Genomic DNA, 20,976 nt, shown 5'->3' with positions numbered 1-20,976 from the left:
TTTGATCGCGAATATAGGTCGAGATTCTTTGGTCACGAATATAGGTCGATAGCTGATTATGGGCAACATTTTTGGGAAAAAAAGGTCGACCTATATTCGAATAAATACGGTAGTTACAACGTTCATTCCACACAGGACCATGTCAAGATCTATATGCAAAAGCTTCAGCATCTCTACTTGTACAAAATACAGAAAATAGGACAGAAGTTGGACTCAGCGAAAATGACTCTTTGGCTTTGGCACTACTATTTGAATAGGCATGGGGAGGCATTACATGGTAATTAAGTGGAACCTGCTTATGGAGCAGCCTGTATTAAGGCTGGACCTTCACACAACCATAGCACAGCGAAGTTGGGCACAACTGTGATGGAATCTGGCTAGATTCAAACACTGAGCTTAAATGCGCAAGCATTACTATCACGTTTACACAGATATAATGTAAGCCTTTGAATATTTGTGTTAATGAGCTGAGAAAGCACAGCCTACTATCGCGAAATTTTTTACAGTGCATGAAGTTCAAATTACCAGGCGAGTGAGCTTTGCAAAAAAAAGCCAAACCTGCGATTTCTAAAGACAGTTGCACATTTATCGATGCAAGAGGGGAAAGGGGGTGGAATCTAAGCGGCCTTACTTGCATAAAATGCAACTACTTAGGTTCAATTGGATTTGAACCCTCGCTGTGATGTGACACTGTTGTGAAGTGTTGTGCAAACGGTAATCTACTGTTACAATTTATGCCCGGAGGACACTGCGTATTATGCAGTGCTGAAGCATTTTTAGTTAAGATTTATGATTACAGATATGATTACACTTCATGCATTGCTTCACGTAATGTACGCGATGCTTTTATGTTCAGAGTTGTCAAATGACAAACATTGTATTTAAGGTTGTTATATTAATGTAAATTCAGTATTTCATAATACGCATCGCAAGGTGTGGATTGTAAGAAGATGTGCTTATGGTCTACAAAACTTGCACAACAAAGCCAAAGAACTCATTCCGCTGACATAGTAGACAGAAATCTGGCTGAGAATGTTTACAATGAAACCTCAACAAATATGCTTCCTAGCAGGAACCATTCTTGGGTGTGGGTGCAATCACAGTAGTCCATACACTGAAATAAGGCCACTGCACATAGTTTAACTATTTACTAAAACAATGTAAAACGCTTTTTTTTTTCTTTTTTTTGCTGCACGTGTGTGCAGACATGCACAACTTTCTATGTACACGGTCAAAACACTGCACTGGATACGCAATAACTGGAAATTTCACTTTAGTCGCACAGGTGTCTCAAATATATTAGATGCTATATCACGTGGCACAGCGTGCGGCTGCTCTGAGACATCACCCTACAAATCCTCCTATATCGGCACAGACATATAGATGTGAGAGATGCAGGGCCACCCAGGTGGCTCCCCCAGTTAGTATCATCACAATGGCCACACCAGCTAACAGTGAAGTCAGGTTGCTGTTAACCATTCATAAAAAAAGTAGCACAAGTCCAAAAATACAGAGGAAAGAGCATAAAAAACAAGGTTACAAATAAAAGTGATTGCACCGTCGTAAAAAAGTGTTAAAATATGCCAGCACTACCCAAGCGACCTTGGTATAAAATGTTGGACAGCTGTATATTCAAATGTCAAACTAATCTAATACACTTGTTTGTTCAACGTAAGCCTACACACTTCAATTTACAGCTGTTCATTACCAGTACACAACAGAATTCTTTTAGCACTGTCAGTCAGTTAAGGTATCATGGCTGCATAAGTGCTTGTCGCTTATTGACAGCGTAACGATGTCCAGGGTTTGAACCTCTGCTATAGTACTGGCAGTGCTCAGTTTCACATCCATGCAGAACATTCACTTGACCCCTCACGTGCACCGTGCTTGCAATGTGTTTATGGTGGTAGATGGAATGAAACCAGAAGCACCTCTCCCATATTAGTTTGCTTTTGCCCAAGCGACTTTGCTCCTGGAAGCCTGCTTTCGTAAATAATTCAGCGAAAAGAAAAAGCCGCATGTGGAAACTATCCCTACCATATCTACAGACACATGTACAGCTGCTAACAGCCTTATTTTTTCCAATTCAAAGCCAAGAATGCCAAATTCTCTCGTAGCCGAGCATCCCACTAGTTACGAAGATGCACACGCTGCACTTGGAGGTGCAGGCAGAGAGCTTTCCAGTTCTATAGCACATGCCCACTTTGCAGCTTTATGACTTAAAAAGTTAAGACAGCACCTCCACATGCGTATGTGAACTGTTGCTCTGCTTTACCATATGCTGGTCAAATTCCTCCCGCTGTCCGTGCAAGCAGGCTTCAAGGCTACATACCATGTCGCTTTCACATCCTCTTCTCGGAAGTAAGTAAAGATTAAAATTCAGGAAAGCTCTGGAAGCATCTGGTTGCCAAAATCACACAGTCCCTGCCTATGGCAGCTGAGCATGTAGCATCCGGGCATTTCGATTGGCGCTCCTTGCTGCCACCTCGGTAAGAACACTGGGAGTCTGGGAGCTCCACTGGCGCCAGAGATGGTGACAAGGAGAGGTCTTCGAACGTCAATGCCGCGAGTGCAGATTAGATCGACCTGTAAGAGAAGTGCAAGGATATTTGTAAGGCAAAAGCCCCCTCGGCATTTTTGAGGATGTCGCAGGCTGAAAAATGTGTTGTGCTAGATGTTTTGGTTTGTAGTTCTCGGCAATGTACCGAGGACCTTAGTACACAACCAGAAGACGACGTAGTGGAAAAAAAGAGAGTCCTTGAGGCATTACCAGAAAGTATGTGCTATTAATGGCTGTGAATCCAAATTGGGTTTAAGAATGAATAGTTAAGCAAAGCTGAAATGATTAATTAATCGATCTACTTGCTGAGCACTTCATTAGCAGCAAATGGCTGTCTCCAAGTCTTTAGCATTAAAGCTAATGCTCAAGCCTGGTGTCTGAATGAAGCTTAATTAAGTTGAAGGAAGGTACAAGAGCGTTGTCTGCCGTGTTTATAGCTCTGGGCATGTCCCAATCGGTACAACGAATAATGGATGACAATGCACTTGCAGCACCGACGTTTTGCCTGTACTATGCAGAAAACTTGGCCTAGCACATTTTTTCAAGTGATCAGGCCTCTAGTGTTGCCCAATACTTGCCGTAATAAGCAACCCACTGTCAGTGCGATGGGTACAGGTAGAATGCCACTGACGTCTGTACCTGACCGTCGTGGATTTTCCCTGTGTGGACTATCTAAATATAATTTTCTAATTATCATAAATGTCTACAGAGCTTCACATTTTATTCTACACCTGAAGTATCAAGCATCGTGCACAAGAATAAAATGGTTTGGAGCATATTTGGCAGGCATGGTCTAGACCACGGTGTTAGAATAGGTTAGGTGTACCGACGCTCCACCTCCGCCGCGCAACCTCCCCGCCGAACACGGAGACGCGCTTCGCACTTTTTCCGACAGGCTGCACTAGGTGTATCGAGGCTTCAGGTCGGCCGCTTCAACGGGGGCCGCGTCACTTACAATGCTGCATTTGCGACAACTCATCAACTGCTGGCCGTTCTTTTTTTTATTAGGGTAACCGCACATATCAATCTGATTTGAAAGTAAATGCGCAACGTCAAGAAAATTCAGTGGCGGTAGCCGACAGATGGAAACGCATAGGAAATATAGCTTTTGCGAACAGCGCTAATGAGTTTACAGGTGAACACGAATTTCAAAACTATTTTAGCTCGTGCACAAATAAGGCCTCTGTGGCAAATTGGGTGAAGCGGCCGTGGCGAGCTGGGTTAATAATCACTGGGTCAGCAGCGAGCACCTTAGCCACTGATCCACCGTGGTGGACCCGAACTCGGTTAGTCAAAAAGAAAAAAAAGGTATTCCCTGAAAAAGAAAGCGGGCGCGAGGGGGGGGGGGGGTGGACGTTTCACTAAATGATGGTTGTCAGAAGTAACACATTTGACAATGGTAGGTTAGAAATTCCTCTCATGGGTTGTCGTGCATGCACCACATCAGATGGATTCAAGCAGTCGCCTTTGCAACGTTTGCACGCGGTGGCTGGTGCGTGGTAATGAAGGTAAACATCCATTTAACGACAAATCCATCATGACTAACCATGTGCCATTCTGATTGTTCCTCTCGTTATTCGTCACAGACATGCTGTTTGTTGCAGTAGCAAAAGTAGAGCTTTTTGCCCTGCTCCGGGTGAACAAACGTGAAATGGTCGTGCTCGTTTCCTTTTCAGCGTCCTAACCATTTGCTTTCTATTTTCTTCTATCGGGAATGACAGGAATTGAGAGTGACACCATATTCGGTGACGTCACTGTCTGACCCGTTAAAACTAACACGCCAAACCAGACGAGGACCCATTCGTGCGTATACGTTCGCCAGTCGAAACGCTTGCCATCCAAATGCTAGCTTTTTTGAAACAGCTTATCCTTGTTCATCGTGTCCTTATTTACACAACTTATATTGTCCAGATGGGCAAGAAGTGCTTTGTGCCGCGATGCAACTCTGGCTACAAATCGTGCACGGAGAAAGTTTCTCTTTCGCTGCTCCGGAGGACAGTGACCGCTTAAAAGTGTGGCGACATGCTATTCCACAGAAGGATCGCGAGTAGCAAACAACATATTTTGTTCGTGAAAAACATTTTCATGCGCGATTTGTCACCAAATCATGGGAAGCGCTATATAAAGGAAACGTTCTCGTGAGTGCGCCGAGAAAGGCGGCTTTGGCAAAAGATGCCATACCAACAATAGTTCCTGGATGCCCCCTAACCAAGACTGTGAAGAAGAGGAAAGCACCCGTGTTTGCCTTCCCGCCAAGAAACGCTGTGTTAGTGGTGGAGATTCATCAAGCTCCACTCCTGCCATCGCTGGATAGTCGATGCTCCGATACCGCCCTCTCCGGAATTGCCGAAGCGATCTCAGTTTCCTGTGCCACCACTAGCCAACTGCGGCACCGAGGCCACCGCGGCCACCGTGTCCCAGCGAGATGGAGAACCAGGTACTGAATTGATATCTTTAAAAACTCTGAATCCGTCACTCTGCCAAGTGCAGCTTGGGCACATCACAACATAAATATCGATGGCCAGAAAACGGTAGTGTTTTCAGAGATGCACGTGTCTAATGCTGCATTCGTGGCCGCGAATATACAATGTCTTGTGCTGTGGGAATGGCTGCGGAAGTCGAAGGATACAACTACCATGCCGCTCCTGTTAATCATATATATCGACGAAAACTTTTGAGCTTCGATGAGGCACTGAATATCAACATCGCTTTCTTGGGTAGGCGAATAGCAAAAGAGCACCTCGGATTTCATGGAAATATCCGCAATATTGCCGAGGCCGAAGGTGGTGTTTATGAGCTTCACCGCCGCATGCCGAACCGTCATGCATAAAACACTACTAAGCCTTTATATCTACCTTACGTGTATCATATTACAATACCACACAATTCTCACAGGGCCTTGCGATATCACTAAACACGCTAAAACACCGAATGTTAGAAGCGTCAGGTTTGCGCGGCGTACAGCCAGGCGGCCACCGTCCCGCGTGCGCCGCCTTTCGGCAAGAAAGGGAAAGAGGTCCGCGATTTCTTCTCATTCCAACGCGCCGTCGCTCCACCTAAACTAATCTAACACAGTGTTCTAGACTATAAGCAGTAGCATGCCAATGTACTTGCAAATAATTCAAAAGGGTATAATAGGTACAGCGTTGAGAGGTGTGAAGATGGCAGCTTGAATACAGGTATGTAATATTCTAGTTAAAAGGAAGTAAAATTGGCAAGGTAAACAGTTGCTTGCTAGAGCAACCGAATGGGTGCAAACACAATCAAGGGTAGCAGACGATCAGGTGTGATCAGTTGCTTGCTAGAGCAACCGAATGGGTGCAAACACAATCAAGGGTAGCAGACGATCAGGTGTGACAATGAAATTGGGAAGTTTGCCAACACACAATGCATCAGCTGACAGAGGAGTGAGGCAACTGGAAATCGTTTAGGGATCACTTTGTACCGCATAGAAGTGCTTCAAAACCATCTCACGGGCGTTTGGTGAATTCCTTGCACTTGCATGCAAGCTATCAAAAGTAAAGGGATGCCAGCAAACTACACTTGTGTGAAGTACCATATGCTGCGATCTATCCAAAGCATTAATTGCACTAGAAGGCAATTGAATTAACCAAAATTTAAACGAAAGAAAGATCATTCGTCCTCTCCACTACCGAAAAAAAAAAAGTTCCACATTTACACGATTGTAGGTCGACTTACAATCGAATCAAACTTGAATCTAGTGACACCATTAATGATGGGACAAACAGGAAATCAGGGACACCGTGGTGTGTTTACAACATAACATTTGCTTCCAGGCTCTACCAGTAGCATATAATTGTTCCGCGCACTTGTTTTGAAGAATCTTCTTTTTCAACTTTTAACAAGCCGCTGTTCACAATTGGGAGTACCTCTAGTGATTGGAAGAGCCGCTATTCCGATCAGCAGCGGCACTCCTGACCGCGTAGAGCAGCTCTGCAACACTTTGTTCGGGGGCACTGGTAATTGATAGAAAAGCTTCTTTTTTTTTTTTTTTGTGAGTGACGGTCGTGTTTGCCAAGCATAGGTCGGCAAACTGGCTCGCAAGTCAACTCACCAGACTTGGATCGGAACGTGAGTCTGAGTGAGTCCGGGTGAGTAATATTTTTGGTGAGTTTGAGTACGAGCGAGTCCGGTTGAGGAAAATTTTAGTGAGCGTGAGTCCGAGTGAGCCCTAAGTGCAATATATATTTCTTGAGTGAGTCTTGAGTGAGCTCCACCTTTTATTGTCAACCTATGGTCCTATCTACTCATCTTCAGCATTACTGTCGGCCTTATATCGGCTTATGTTTATACTCGTCTATTCGCAGATATCTCAATGCACTAGCGTTCATGCGCCACCTCACTATTGATCAGAAGCGTGAGTTATGGGAAGGGGGGGCCAGAATATCTCGCATGAGTTGCATATTTCATAAAAATGTCCTTACTGGATTGAAACCACTGATAACTCGTATCTGAAGGTACAAGACCAAAGGCATATCGTAGAGCACCGATGTGAGATATTGGCGTTAAAGAGCATTGACACCATGATTGAAAAAGCTAATTTTACGCTAACAGACTCATGAGTGGACTCACTCAGGCTCACTTAGACTCAAGTAAAGCCGTGAGTCTGAGTGAGTCCGGCTGACTGATATGTGGGCAAGCTTGAGTCCGCGTGGGTCCGGTTGAGAAAAGGTTTAGTAAATCTGAGTCCGAGTGAGTCCGGTTGAGGAAAATTTTGTTGAGTCTGAGTCCAAGTGAGCCCTCAGAGCGAAATATATTTCTTGAGTGAGTCTGAGTGAGCTTCAGTTTTTTTCGCGGACCTTTGTTGGCAAGTGAATAGGAATTCAAATCTATGTGCCCCTGCCCTGCTCTCCCTGCTCTCGCCCTGACTGTCCCCATGCCTATCAGAGCGCTGGAGATGCCGGCCAAAGTTTTGTTACCTACTGTGCGTCGAGTGCCGCGTGAAGTGCCGAGTGTCGAGTGCCTCTGTAATGCTTTATCATTGTGCTTCATCGTCACTCCGTTGGTGCTCGTTCGGATGTTTTCTGGAGCTTTCCGCACACGTGAATGAACTACACGATCAGTCTCTGCTGGTGACATGTGACAAGCCCACACAAAAAGCCCCTGTCTTCGCTTCAGAAACGGGAATGCCGAGGACACTTCAAGGCCAGCAGCACAGCAGGGCTTGGGCACCGAAGTTCCTAAAGAGGGCTGGCTTTACGGTGATGAGTGAGCACGTGTAATTAGTCCAGTGACCTTGTAAATAGATTTCTGTGAAGTAATCTTTCGTACTTTTTTCATGTGTGATTTTGGGGGGGTTGGTCTGCATTCGTGTCGACTTACAATCTTGTAAGTACGGTAGGCAAGAAAAAGAGGTGCAGTTTGCAAAATTATATGTCAAATACTAGTTCCACAAGTGCAAAAAAAGAACACTGCGACAAAAATTTCATTTTCAAAGGGTACCTAAATATGGGTGTCCACATATGGCAGTTTTGAACATTGTAAAGACACCCCTGATAAATGCACATTCTGGCTTTCAGTGCTTTAAATATTTTTTAGATGGTTCCTGAAGACCAATAGCAAAACTTTCTGTTCACACTACTTAAAAAATATATATACTATTAGTTATGAAAAGCTAGTTTAGGACTGAGCAGCCTCGTGCTACACGAGCTGCTCCCCGCCGTTCCATTTTGTCCACACACCAGCCTCTAAAGTTGACCTTTGCTGCTCAGTCTTAGAGTATGGGTAAACAACACTCTGGGTGACCAAGGTGCAAGTTTTCAGTGATACTAAGCGGTTTGCTGTAGTGTAGTTTGCTTAAGAAGTCATGTCCACCAACATGGACGCAGGTAGCGAAGAGGTTATACTGGCCTTGCAAAACTCTGTAGAGTCAGAACACCTGTGGTGCATGCAAGTGCCCTAATACCTGCTGCTCTCTACACTATGAGGGGTGAAATTTCAGACTATCTTTTACATCCTTATCATTGTTTTATTTTACTATTATATTTTCTCAAGCTTTTATTGATGTCAAGACTAATTAATAGCTACCAAACTTATGAAAAGGGCTTAGGCTAGGTGATACATACACCTGAACACCTGTTCACATACCCCATGTGACGGTGGAACAATGTTCCACCGTCACATGGGGTATGTATGCTATGAGGGTGCGTAGCTTCGGACTTTGTAATACGTCCTTGACACCAGATGTCAACAGTGTACGGGAGTTACTAATTAGTCTATCAACTAGTAACTGTTCCAGTACGGGTACTGTCTTCTCAGAAATGAACGCTTAATCTTGCGACCTACTCGCAGAACTGTTCCTACATCTTACAGGCAGTGCATACTTATTAGCATATTTTGTAAAATTTGAAGTTATGCACTAAATTAATGTATCTGTACACAGTAAGTACTAAACTAGGTGAACTCTAAGATAAATGTAAAGTGCAGCGTCTATAGCCAAGCCAGTCAGGTAAGACAATGATGAAGTTCACTGAATTGATGGAAGGGCAGAGTAGTCAACCTGAGGTACATACCTCAAGGCCAGCTACACATAGGGTATGTCTGCACTGGGGTAACTGGCAGCCGGGCAATTACAGAGGGCACAGCTTCATTGCATTAATTAATTGCTTCCTACAGTTATCGACATACTAGATTTCTATATACTGCAAACCACTGGCAATATCCTCACTTTGACAATGATCCAATGCACCCATACCAGTTGGCCAGAAACCATAAGTTACCCCTACTCACTCACTTTGCACTGCTTTTCCAGTTGCGGGTGTTGTAGATTTCGTCCTCGGAGGAAGTGTCGTCATGGTACTCTGCTGCCTTGAGCAATTTGCTGTGCACGCTGCCACCGGAGCCGCTGTTGTTGGCACTCTTGCGGCTCTTGCGCTGTCCTATCCCATCATCGTCATCATCGTCGTCATCAAACAATGTTCCACCGTTGCTTTGCACAGGCATGAAGCCAGCCCTTTCGGGCTGCCGCTGGCTCATCACCACAGTGTACAGGCAGAGCGCACTCACCATCAGCAGCAGCACCAGAGAACCTGCACGAAAAATGATGACATAGAAAAAAAAATAAGCACTTGTCACATGGGGTATGTCATGCGCAGTATATTGGGACGAACCGAGGCATGTATTCAAAACTGTCAAGGGCTACTTTTTTTTTTCTGTTTATTCGTGCTACGCCACAAGCGAGTTGGGTCAAAGTGCCGTCCTCTGTTAATGGGTTAACACTAGCAGTGCAAAAAGAAAATTTGAAAACAAGAGGCAATAACATTGACCAGGTCTGTCGACATGCTGCTAATTGCAATTAGGGGGGGATGCGGGGATCGTAACATTTTTGTTTCTTGACACAGAGTGCTGAAATTTGGCACGATTAAATTGACTCATTGACTTCAATGGGCAACTTCAATGATGAAGCCGCCATATGAACAAATGGGAAGATAGCCATCAATGGGCAACTTCAAAAATTATTTTCTTCATTAAAACAAAAGTTGTAATGATAAAAGTTGCTATATAAAAAGAACTATTTCTTTGTTTTTGATGGACGTATAAAGCTGATTTTTCATTGGACCACCACGTAGTGTAAACTGCGTCTTAATGGGGACCAAAATGAAATTTTTTTTTAAATATGTGATTTTTTATCGCAAGATTTACAAATTTCAGTGGTCTGAAAATATTTTTACCAGGAAATATACCTTCCGTAGAGTAAGTATTGATTACTGGGGTATTCATACATAGTGTGGTATTATTACAAGGAAAAAAATGCAAACATAAAAAATTTTGGCAAAATTTATGGAGGTGTATATGGCAAGAAAATCGCAGTAATATTACTGAAATTCGAACATCTTATGCAAACGTTTTTGCTTAATATGTACACAAAATTTGGCACTGAAACAAGAAATGATGCTCTCAGAATTAATTTTTTAACAAACATCACATTCTGCGAAACTCGGAAGGCTCTCACGTGACCAAAAATTTTATTCTCTTCGAAATGTTCTAGCACTCCATGAAAGAAATCAGCGCGATTTTTTTTTATCACATTTGAGATGGTCGCCAAAATGCCTGGGACGTTCAGTTTGACATCGAATGACCCTAAACAGTTTATTTTATTTATTTATTTAAGACTGCAATCTCTTCAGATTACAGCAGGGATGGCACGTGAAAAATTTATTTGGTTACACAGGATCACACATGGTTAATGTTATACATTACTATTAGAAGAACACATCATTAAAACAATTTTAATAACACATTCATCGAAGGGGATGTCACTGAAAATAATTATAAAGGACAAAAGCTATACATTAGTAACATGACACAGACTCAGTGCTTAGCAAGTTTAATGATTCTACAATGACATTAGTGCTACTTGTGAAGCAAGCAATTCATTTTCAATCACAGTTGTGAACTTGGTTAAGGATGATTCATTAATTACAGTGGGTTTCAATGGGTTCATCCTTAATGGCTAGTGGGGAAAATGAATATCTGAAGTCATTAGTGTTGGAAAAGCATTCTGTTAGTGTATGGGAGTGCTCATAATAGGTTGGCCTTTATAGTATAAGATATAATTCTTGAGGTATCAATTTTTGTAGTATCTGGAACATTAGCTTGTTATGTTAATTTTGTCTGATTTTGTAGTGTTAAGATGCCAGCATTATTAAGTAGATTTGTAGTAGTCTGTCAGTCTATACTTGTTGAAAATAAACCTTATTGCTTTTCTATGCTAGGTTTCTACACTAGTTAAGAAACTAACTAGTACATGTAAAAACTAATTCCTGTCCTGATTAATTACAAGATTAGTACTCGGCAGTAGGCAGAAAGACATAACACACGCAAATCCTTGCTCACCTGTAAGAACAACAAACACGTGCTTTGGCAGGCCAGCAATCACTACGTTCTCTTGCAGGAGGAACTCGACTGTAGTGCTACGACCGGCGTAGACTTCCACGATCTGCACAGCATAAAACAGGAAGAAGGGTCTTGCATCATAATGCATTCATTTTCCTTGTGTAAACTTCCCACTCGTGCCATGGTGTTTTTTAATCCACTTGTGTTTTCCTTAACCTTATTTCTACATTTAGACTAAAGCCGCTAGTAATCTGCATTATCCGTTAATAGAAAGTTAAAGTGAAGGTGCCCACACAGTCGTACCAGTTTAATTACTATATGCACTGCTACAGAAAACATATGAGTGCCATGAAAATTTCTGATTATGTTCAAAGCACATACATCTATCTTTCAAAATTCTGCCAATGTTCACCTATTTCTACGCTGCAGCAATAGCAGTGCCACAGCAGAACCAAGAGCCTCTGCCTGCTGACAAGGTTGTCTTGTTGCAGTGCATCACATCTTGTGGCCACTGCTCAGAGAGTTAATATCTCAAAATGTTTCTACAGAGCCAGAGCTGCTCTTGGCAGTTCAGAATTTTCATTTGGAACACTTTACTACAGTGTTTTAACACATTCTTCCAGCACATTTAAGCTTTGTTCAATTATCTCCAATTCCAAGCAAGCACTGTACATGTATATGCTCACAGCATAACTCCACCAAACTGCACTACACAGGAGCACTGACACAAAAATTTTGGTCTGGTGTTCTTTTGCTGTAATATGTTGCTGGGGGCCTGTTAAGTCATAATACAGCACATCACTTGCTGTAGTACACATTAGATAATTATTTACAGTCTGTTTATAACTAACCAGTTTCAGTTCGGGAGAGCTCAGAGAACGACAAGCTGCCGGGTGCAATGAACGCCACCTAGCATGTTCAACGTGGTAAACAAATTCAACCATGTGAGCACACACAACTGTGACGCACTTCCGTGCTGCCTGCGTTGTCTGCTCGCATTCTTTTGCCTGCCACACGTGCTGTGCGGTGGCATCGCCATCATCATTATTGTTGTCTGGTGGCGATATTCTTGCGGCTTTCTACATGTTCGCTGCGGGCATCGACTCATGAGCAGCTGCTAAACAGGTGTCTGCTGGTGCAAGCGCAGCTAAAGAGCAAAAGCGACTATGACTTCATCATTACTCGATGTGCCATCTCGGAGCTTGGCTGCAGTGGTGGTTTCACAGAAGCTGACTGCAATACTATTCGTATCAATTGCCTTCCAAACTATAGGCGCTGTTGAGGTTTGGTAGACGACATATGCATGTTCACGGAAATCGATCCCGCAGGCTATCGTAGCAGCAAAATCTTGTGTCAGTGCACGTTTAAACAACACAACAAAGGCTCAATAGAAAAAGGCATGTGAATGAGCAGCTGCACCAGTGCTTTTGGCATTGTCTGCGCAGCATCAGCACCACTTAAACCTCTCTGTCAGCTGTCATGTAACACATTTTCAACGACTACTAAAGCTTAAGTGCCAAAAGAAAAAACATAAAGGGAGGTGTGGGAAGCAAGGACAGCTCTAAAAATTACTTGTGTGCATGTGCTGAATTCCAGCCAGATGTGAGGCATTCATACCCGTATTCATTAGACAAAGAAATTAAGTCACTACATTTACTGACGTCAAAACATCCCCAAGTGTGAGGAGAATAGGTGTGAAGCACCCACATGGCCCCTACCTTGGTCATGGTGTAAAAGTCAGGCGCACTGATCACCACCTGGTAGCTTCCCTCTCCCAGCGGTACCCAGAACTCGCCCAGCTTGGTACTTGGCCTGTGCAGTGGCTGGCCCTCAATGCTGATGTTGGCGCCAGGAATGGGATCGCGGCTCTTTGTGCGCACATAACCTACCAGCCCCTGTGTGGCCTGCAATCGAGAGGTCAGTAGAGTTGTTAGAACACTTTGCTCTACCCTCTGGACAGGCACTCTCAAGAAATACAGCCATACATGATAAGCACATGTAAGCGGAACACAGTAGTGTATGCATCTGGCCTGGTTGATTCATGACTTCAATGAAAACAGCGTGCAGGGAAAGGACATAAGAAGAGACGTACAATGGCACTATTGTATGTCCCTTCTGATGTCATGTCCCTCTGCACTGTTTGCACTCAAGTCGAAAGATAGTATTGCTCTCTTGGTGGCACCTTTCCCATTATACGAGTGATGCACCAGATGGAAAACATTTGCCTATCAGCTGAAGTGTATTAAAATGCAACAATACCCAAATTATCTGCAAGCAAAAAATAATAATGAAAGTGACAGCTTGCAGCCTTCTGTACCCACCATTGAAAACTTCATTGCTGCTATTTTTGAGGCCGGGCTATTTTAAATCGGGCAATACCATTTCTGGCACTAGTTACAAAAGCAGAAATGCACCCATATCATGTAAAATTGTCTTCTGTTCATAGGCTGCCAAGCATTATTGTTTCAACAGCATCACCACAAATAATATTCTCATAAAGAATGTTATATATAATGAGCTGGAGTGAAAAATTAAACTTTGTACGTACTAAAAAACAACCTTTTATGCTTCTGCATTCATTATAGTACACAAGTGTGTGATTCATGCTAATATAAGAGTTATCCACATAAAGGGGAGAGGGGGTCATATGTAATGCATAATGAGCAAATGCTGGTCCATCAATGCCAGATACATAATAAAAAGTACAGTTATGAATACAAAAAATGCTGACATTTCACTCTGTGTTGATTGTATCAATTCATTTATACCAAAAGGTAAAGGAAAGTTTATATGCCCGGTACAATCACAAGTTTGTCTATCAATCAGAAGTCTAGTTACTCACCTGGAGCAGGTAGTTGAGTATTGACTGCTTGTTCTGAACCCACAGAGCAGAGAACTCGCTGATGTTAGGTGCTGGACAGCAAGTAATGAAGGCTGCTGTCTCATAGGTTCCACTATTTCTGTAGCTGAAGTCCTATGGGGAGACAATGAGATGTCAGCTATAAGAAATGTAGGAGCAAATGCCTTCTTGACTACAATGGCTAGTACTATATTATTCTGACATAGAGCACTAAGAGGAGGTAAAGGAAACGTAGAGCTCTTTGATACACAAGTACACTCTTGATAAGCCTTGATATGATATTGCATGAGAGCAACGCAAGATCACAAGTCAAGAAGTGATGCATCCGATGTGTACTCACCATCACAGAACCGTTGAGCTGTCCTAGGTCTGCAGACTCGGACAAAATTCCATCGGATGTGTTGTCTGCAAGTTCGAGCAGCGTAGCAAGATAAGAATAAGATCAACAATGAGTAAAGAGCATGAAAGTGCAGTAAACATAAAGCAATCCTCTGAAGCCTTGACACAAGCTGTCTTTTCAATTCAGTTAAATGCAATTTAGCTTTATTTTCCTTGATTACGAGGGGGTAGCTGTATAAAAGCTACTATGCTGAGCAGCTTGACAGATGCAGCCGCCCCTCCTTTATAATTTAAGAATATAAATAGTACTTTATTAGGAAAACATACTGATCAATTTACAGCAATTACATTACTTATTTATCATCTCTTGCAATAAGTCATTGATACTAGGATGCTTTCCAAGAAAATGTGAAGGGCAGAGAAAATAAAACCTGGGCATATTGTAATTTCATCAGCCTTTATGCCCTCTCACATGCCAAGGTGCCCGACCTTGTTGTCTAAAAATTATTAACGTGCTGAGGCACTTAGTTGAATGCTGTACATCCTCGTAGACCAGATAAAGTATCAGGAACACTCACAGCTCTTATTGGCACAGGCAAAAGCCCCGTTAAGCATGTCGTCATTGTGGTATGCATAAGTCTTGGCCAGTCTTCTGAGCACTGCCATGTCGATGGCACCAGCACCTTTGGTCAGTGCCAGTGCCAAGCCGCCAGTCAATACATTGAGCGAGGTGACAAAGTGGTACCGATCTGTCCACTGTTGCACAGCTCGAACCTCCGGACGTGAACTGCTCCCTAGAATGAAAGGAAAAAAATGAAGACATGAGCTTTGTTGCCTTCTTATAACATTTGATGTTTTCTTAATGGTGCCAAATAACACTTGGTGCGTCAATTAAAATTAACAGGAATACAATAGAACCAGCAAATATAAAGAGGGGGAGATTACAGCAAAGTGTTGCTACTACCGCATTTCGCAAGATTTCGCAAGTTCATACAGAAAATAAGAAAGCTGTAAATCAGTAAATAAGGAAAGACGCAACATAAAGCAATACAAAGCACAGAGGTGCTTTTGTTGACTAAGGTACTCCAGCGCTAATGTTATTAGACTACTTCAAACAGTCTATGCTGCATGGAAAAGCTGTGTTCACATCGGCCTGGTCTATCAGTAAATGAAACTCCTGATAGACAACTTATTTCCTTGGCCTTTTGAAGGGAGTCCATACTGTTTGTTTGTGTGTATGCATGCATGAATTTGTGCAGTTCATGTCTATATCCTGTAGCTGAAAAGTACCATGTCTACCAGCAATAAGTTTGCTATATACAGTAAAACCTCGGTGATACGAATCTCGTGGGGTTACGAAAAATATTCGTATCATCCAAAATTCTTATCACCAGAAAACATGCACAATTTGTATGCGACAAAAGAACGTTGGCATGCGGTTTCATTTAGTGTTTCCCAGGGCCGCACCGACGTCATGAACAGCTCTAAATGATTACCAGTAAAGTTTTTAGACGTCAACGATCACACTTGTACTCTTAAATATATGGTGCATGCGCGCGTGTGTAATTAATGAACAAGATGTGTTGTGACCCGTGACCGCTAGTAGCCCCTTCCTGCCCATTCCTAATCTTACGAACTACGCTTTTCTGCATGACATCAAAGTACTGCGGCAAAGATACTTTAAAAAGCACTTTGCGTGCGATAGATGAAGGCCAGAAAATGTTAGAATCGCTGTCCTTCGTTGCTGTTACTTTCTTATCGTGGTGGCGTTGGGGGTGCTTTTCGGGACATTTACGGCCATGCCCACACAATCGGGAGGTTTGCTCAAAATTCGGGAGACTCCCGTGCAAATCGGAGAGTTGGCATGTGTGCGCGTACGTTGCGAGGCCTAGCTCCTTCGCCAAGACCGTCCGCTTCGTTTCTTGGGGTCTTCATCAACTTTTCATGCTACTTCATGATGGACCCAAGGCCCAAGTTTCAGTCTTCTTTCATAGAACGTCTGACTGCGAGGACATGGCTTGCATCGACATCGCAGGCACGTGTTGACAACTACAAAGACGCTACTGCCTCGAGCACAGCAGCACTCGTCAACGCGTTGGAAAAAAAAAAGAAACGTGACGCCAACGCCATCTGTAATCTAAACGCGAAGGCGCGTAAAGGCCTCCAAGATTCGCGCGCACAATCTCGGAGGCAACGACGCACCGTTGGCGGTCGCGCAGTGCGCATGCCCACACCCGCCGTGGTTGCGGCGTCTTCCGTGACAGCGCGGGCAGCACCTGTTCGCACCTGTGCGCTAGCGTACGTTCGTATCAAACGTCGTGGGGTGCAAATCAGATCGCAACAACCGTACACTAACACAATGCAGGCTAATAGGCCTTGTCCGGGACCACAGAAAAATTCGTATCACCACGAAATTCGTACGAGCCGTGATCGTATCACCGAGGTTTTACTGTAAAGTGGTACTCTTCACTTCTTGCATTAATATACTAATTAGTCAGCCTTTGAATTTAATGCCCATCATTTCAATTGGGATGAAATACAACAACACCAGTTTACTTAAATTTATATGGATTTTAAAGAACCCCTGGTGGTCAAAATTAATTCAGTCTCTCACTATGGCATGCCTCACAATCATATCACAGTTTCGGCATGTAAAACCCCATAACTACATTACATTAATCTGGAATGCCTTGTTGCTGCCTTTTCACCCATTTTTGCTTCAGTGTCAAATTACATCCTGGAATTCTGCAACCAGACACACGAGAATTCTGCGAAGTAACTATGTAACTAGTACTTACTTACCATCAAACATAAAGAACAAACTGCTGCCACTAAGGGTGGATTCATTTGCGTCACACTTTCCAATAGATGAGTTGGTGATGCCATCAGGATCAAGCATTGGAGCAATGTGAATTCTGGCAGATGCCATAATCTGCAATGACATGGGAATGAACAGCTATTACTTCCAAACACTATTATCATACCAGAAACCCATCCGTGTTATTTGCAGGTCTCGTCTAGTACTTACTCAGATGTCATAATCACTGACTCTGTTGGCAAAGAAAGAATGGTTCATTCGTTACCACTAGGCATGTGCGAATATTCGAGCGCTTCGTCTTCGAAAGAATATTGTGCACAGTATTCGAATTCGCTTCGACACAAATCTAAAATATTCGAAATTTCAAAGTATTCGAAATGAACGAATAGGCGTATATTAAACCGCATGTAACCCCCTGTAAAGGTGGTTTCAGTGCAGCACAGGAGTGCTATGTGAGAGCTATGCTGTGAAGACACTTATCCAGAAAAAATCCGTACTGCCGCGAAGCCCCACTTCAAGGTTAAATGAACATTTTACCCTTGCATCAATTGATTATTTTTTAAGTTTAAAGGCTTGTTATACGGGCTTATATGCACTATCGTAAATTTTAAAATGTAACATATTTTACCGGTTATCACTAACATCCTACTGAAATTCAAATCCTGCTACTATTCGAAGTTGATTTCACTTCAGTACGAACTAAAGAAGTGACATTCACAGATGCCTTGTTCCAATCTTTAAAGATATTTGCACGTTAGTTGGGTCATGACAAATATGCTCATTCTTCTTCATAACGAGTGATATATACTATTCGAACTATTCGATTTGAAATTATTCGTCCAAATCACTATTTGCTTCGAACCTAAAACTTACTATTAGCACAGCCTTAGTTACCACTGATTACCATTACTATATATGCCAAGAAATGTAATGATCTCAATGACACCTCCCAGTGCACAAGCACAAAATGGGAAATCGCAAAAAAAAAGAGAAAATTATGTACGGGCTTCATCACTAGTACTCAGTAGCCAACTCTCTTTGGTGCTTCAATGAAGTTAACTGTGGGGACATTTGAAAGCTTGCATCATAAAATTAAATAATTGCACCAGTGCAAATTAAAGATTGTACCATGAACTGTTCTGCCAGGCCAAAAGAACAAAGTAAGATAACTGCTCTTTGTGCCATTTTTTCACAGTCCAGTTCTTGTGTTCTGTCCAACACAACATTTTCAAGTGCATGCCAGTTGGTCCCAGAACTCCTGTCCATTACGCAGCAACATCTCCCATGTCATTTCAAGGATCTTGTTTTTATTTCTGTGCACACTTGAACTGCCAACAGTGACATTACTATACTAGTACACGCTAAGATAAAAAATGTAAAATAGTGGATTTCCTTGTAGCTTTGTGCTATAGATGGGTGGTTGCGAATTTTATCTTTCATAACCCTTCAGTCACCTTGCACGGTCCCGCAGAACTGACTTGCAATATTCGGTGTTCATGTGGTTCGAGTTGTCAATTAGTTTGCCCTCATGATGCCAATATAGCATCCTGGTTAGCTCAATCGGTAGAGCAACCGCCCCAGAAAGGCATTGGTCCCAGGTTCAATCCCTGGACCAGGACGAATTTTTAATCCAACTAGGAAGCTTTCTTTCTGAGAAATCCATATAGATTTCCTCGTAGCTTTGTGCTACAAACAGTTTGTTGTCAATTTTCCCTTTCATCTCTCTTATGTCAACAGAAAAATGGGAACATAACACAATTGCGCACTACCGTACCACTTTTTTGACAAGAACCAGCCAATGATGACAGCGGGTACGAAGAAAGTATACTCTCGGACAACTTCTTGGCAATGAAGGGAAAGCTACGGGCGCAGAGCTTCTGCATATGTACTCCTACGCGAAGTAGTCCAGTGTGGCACGCGTTTCGTACAAATGTTGAAAGTGATCGCTGTGCGGCAAAAGCGTTGCATAGCGTTTGACTTGTATGCTTAGGTGACCCATTTGTAGGTAAAATTCATTGCATGTTTTTCAGGCGAGTAGACGGAAGAAGCAGAATGAGATGGACACTCACCTGGAGACGCAGACGCCATTTAGTGTTTGAGGTGCACGTGAAAGGCGCGACTTTCTCATGCATGCAAAAACACAAAATGACGTCTAACTTTAAACAAATATAGTTATCTCACAGGTACGTGCTGCGTCCTGTCTCAGACAGCTTCCTGTACAAAATGAGGGAATTTTGTTTCATTTCTCATTTAGAAATACAACATTCATTTAGAAAACACAGATGCAATTGTGGGACTACATTCATTAGTGGTAGCATTCGTGCAATTTGGCTCTGAAGCCTTCGCTTCATGGCCAAGAAAAGTTGCCCGCGAGTACATCATTCTTCAGCGAATGCCACCGCTTCTCTGGTATGTCGCCAGTCTGAGCCCTGTTAGAAAGGCAGTGCATACCTGCGTGACAAGGCTGTTGTGCTTGTAGCGGGTGGCCAGTGTGTGGGCCAAGTGGAGGAGCATCTCGGTGGCTGCCAGCTGGAGGCCCCCAGCCAGGCCGGCCTGCAGCCGGATCTCGGGGACACCTGGCCGGTGCACCCGGGGGGTAGCACCCAGCACCAGTGCAGGCAGGTCCCGCCCGCCCGCACTGCTGCCCAGGCTGCAGGCAAGGGCACACGTTCACAAAGCTACTTGCACGTGCAACGTTTCATACACTGATGCACTCTGTGATGCAGATCACAGACAGAGCAAGGAGGATAATGTCGGTGTCACAAGGGCACTTTCAATCACGATTAGGGCCAATCTGTGGCCGATCTGGATCGGATTTCTTGATCGCGATAAACAATTGTCGCTGCTACATGGTCCACACTAATCTGGATCGAGTTCAGCAGAGACGTCTGTCAAATCGCGATCAGGGAGCCAGATCGTGATGTGCAGATCGCGATAGTCTTGATCCCAATTGGGCCTGATTGCGACTAAAAGTGACCGTGTAGCAGCACCTGAACCTGATCAATCTGGATCATCCCTGATCGTGATCAAAATTGCCCGTGACACCATTATAAATGAAAGGCAAGGAGGTCAAACAGAAATGAGGCTGGTTAGCTACGCTGCACTGGGTGAAAGGCAAAGATTTGAGAACTTATGGTGTTCATGTCCTCGGCATAATGAAAATTCTCAGTAGTATGCCACAGACTGCAATAAATTGGAACTATCTGCCGGTGAATTTTACGTGCTATTCTTTAACCTGCGACATTAACCTTTGTGAGTATGTGCTCTGATCACAAACAGTGACTTATCATCATCTCTATGCTTTTGAAGGTAGGGCAACCTCAGAAAATGAAGTTGACCATTACTAACTTGCACAAGGCTGCTATTAAATTATTGACATGGCTGCAGATACTTTTTGTTAGGCAATGGCACCTTTTGCAAACTGCCATGCAAAACATTATTTGGAATGTTAAAATTACGATCGAGGATCAAATACAAATAATATTGTCCAGTTGCTTTCCTTCCTGCTTTCAATCCATGCAAATTTAGTGAACACACTGTTGC

At 43.2% G+C, this 20,976-nt stretch overlaps 3 protein-coding genes and 1 non-coding gene across 6 annotated transcripts in view; 2 read left to right on the top strand and 2 right to left on the bottom strand.

Moving 5' to 3' along the window:
* Positions 1–20,976, bottom strand: part of LOC119389503 (leucine-zipper-like transcriptional regulator 1) — a 166,122-nt gene that overhangs the window by 71,396 nt on the left and 73,750 nt on the right. The window lies entirely within an intron of this gene.
* The window catches only part of LOC119389505 (sesquipedalian-1), a 147,862-nt gene that overhangs the window by 87,895 nt on the left and 38,991 nt on the right, over positions 1–20,976 (top strand). The window lies entirely within an intron of this gene.
* The window catches only part of LOC119389501 (carboxypeptidase D), a 46,300-nt gene continuing 27,069 nt past the window's right edge, over positions 1,746–20,976 (bottom strand). Inside the window, exons 18-26 of one of the 2 annotated variants that reach the window (XM_037656795.2) lie at positions 19,885–20,083; positions 17,418–17,547; positions 15,194–15,409; positions 14,617–14,681; positions 14,259–14,390; positions 13,135–13,320; positions 11,417–11,519; positions 9,311–9,609; positions 1,746–2,586 (exon numbers count right to left, since the gene is read on the bottom strand). In XM_037656795.2, coding sequence (XP_037512723.1) covers positions 9,311–9,609; positions 11,417–11,519; positions 13,135–13,320; positions 14,259–14,390; positions 14,617–14,681; positions 15,194–15,409; positions 17,418–17,547; positions 19,885–20,083 — 1,330 coding nt within the window. In that variant the 3' untranslated portion in view covers positions 1,746–2,586. The remainder of the gene's footprint in view (positions 2,587–9,310; positions 9,610–11,416; positions 11,520–13,134; positions 13,321–14,258; positions 14,391–14,616; positions 14,682–15,193; positions 15,410–17,417; positions 17,548–19,884; positions 20,084–20,976) is intronic. The other variant, XM_037656794.2, reaches the window with a different exon arrangement.
* Trnas-aga (transfer RNA serine (anticodon AGA)) lies at positions 18,979–19,052 on the top strand. The gene has a single exon. It is a non-coding gene; the product is annotated as a tRNA-Ser (tRNA).

Source organism: Rhipicephalus sanguineus, chromosome 4 (assembly GCF_013339695.2).
Source record: "Rhipicephalus sanguineus isolate Rsan-2018 chromosome 4, BIME_Rsan_1.4, whole genome shotgun sequence".
NCBI classification, from domain to species: Eukaryota; Metazoa; Arthropoda; class Arachnida; order Ixodida; family Ixodidae; genus Rhipicephalus; species Rhipicephalus sanguineus.
Note: the sequence above shows the minus strand (reverse complement) of the source record. Positions and strands in the feature narration are given on the sequence as shown.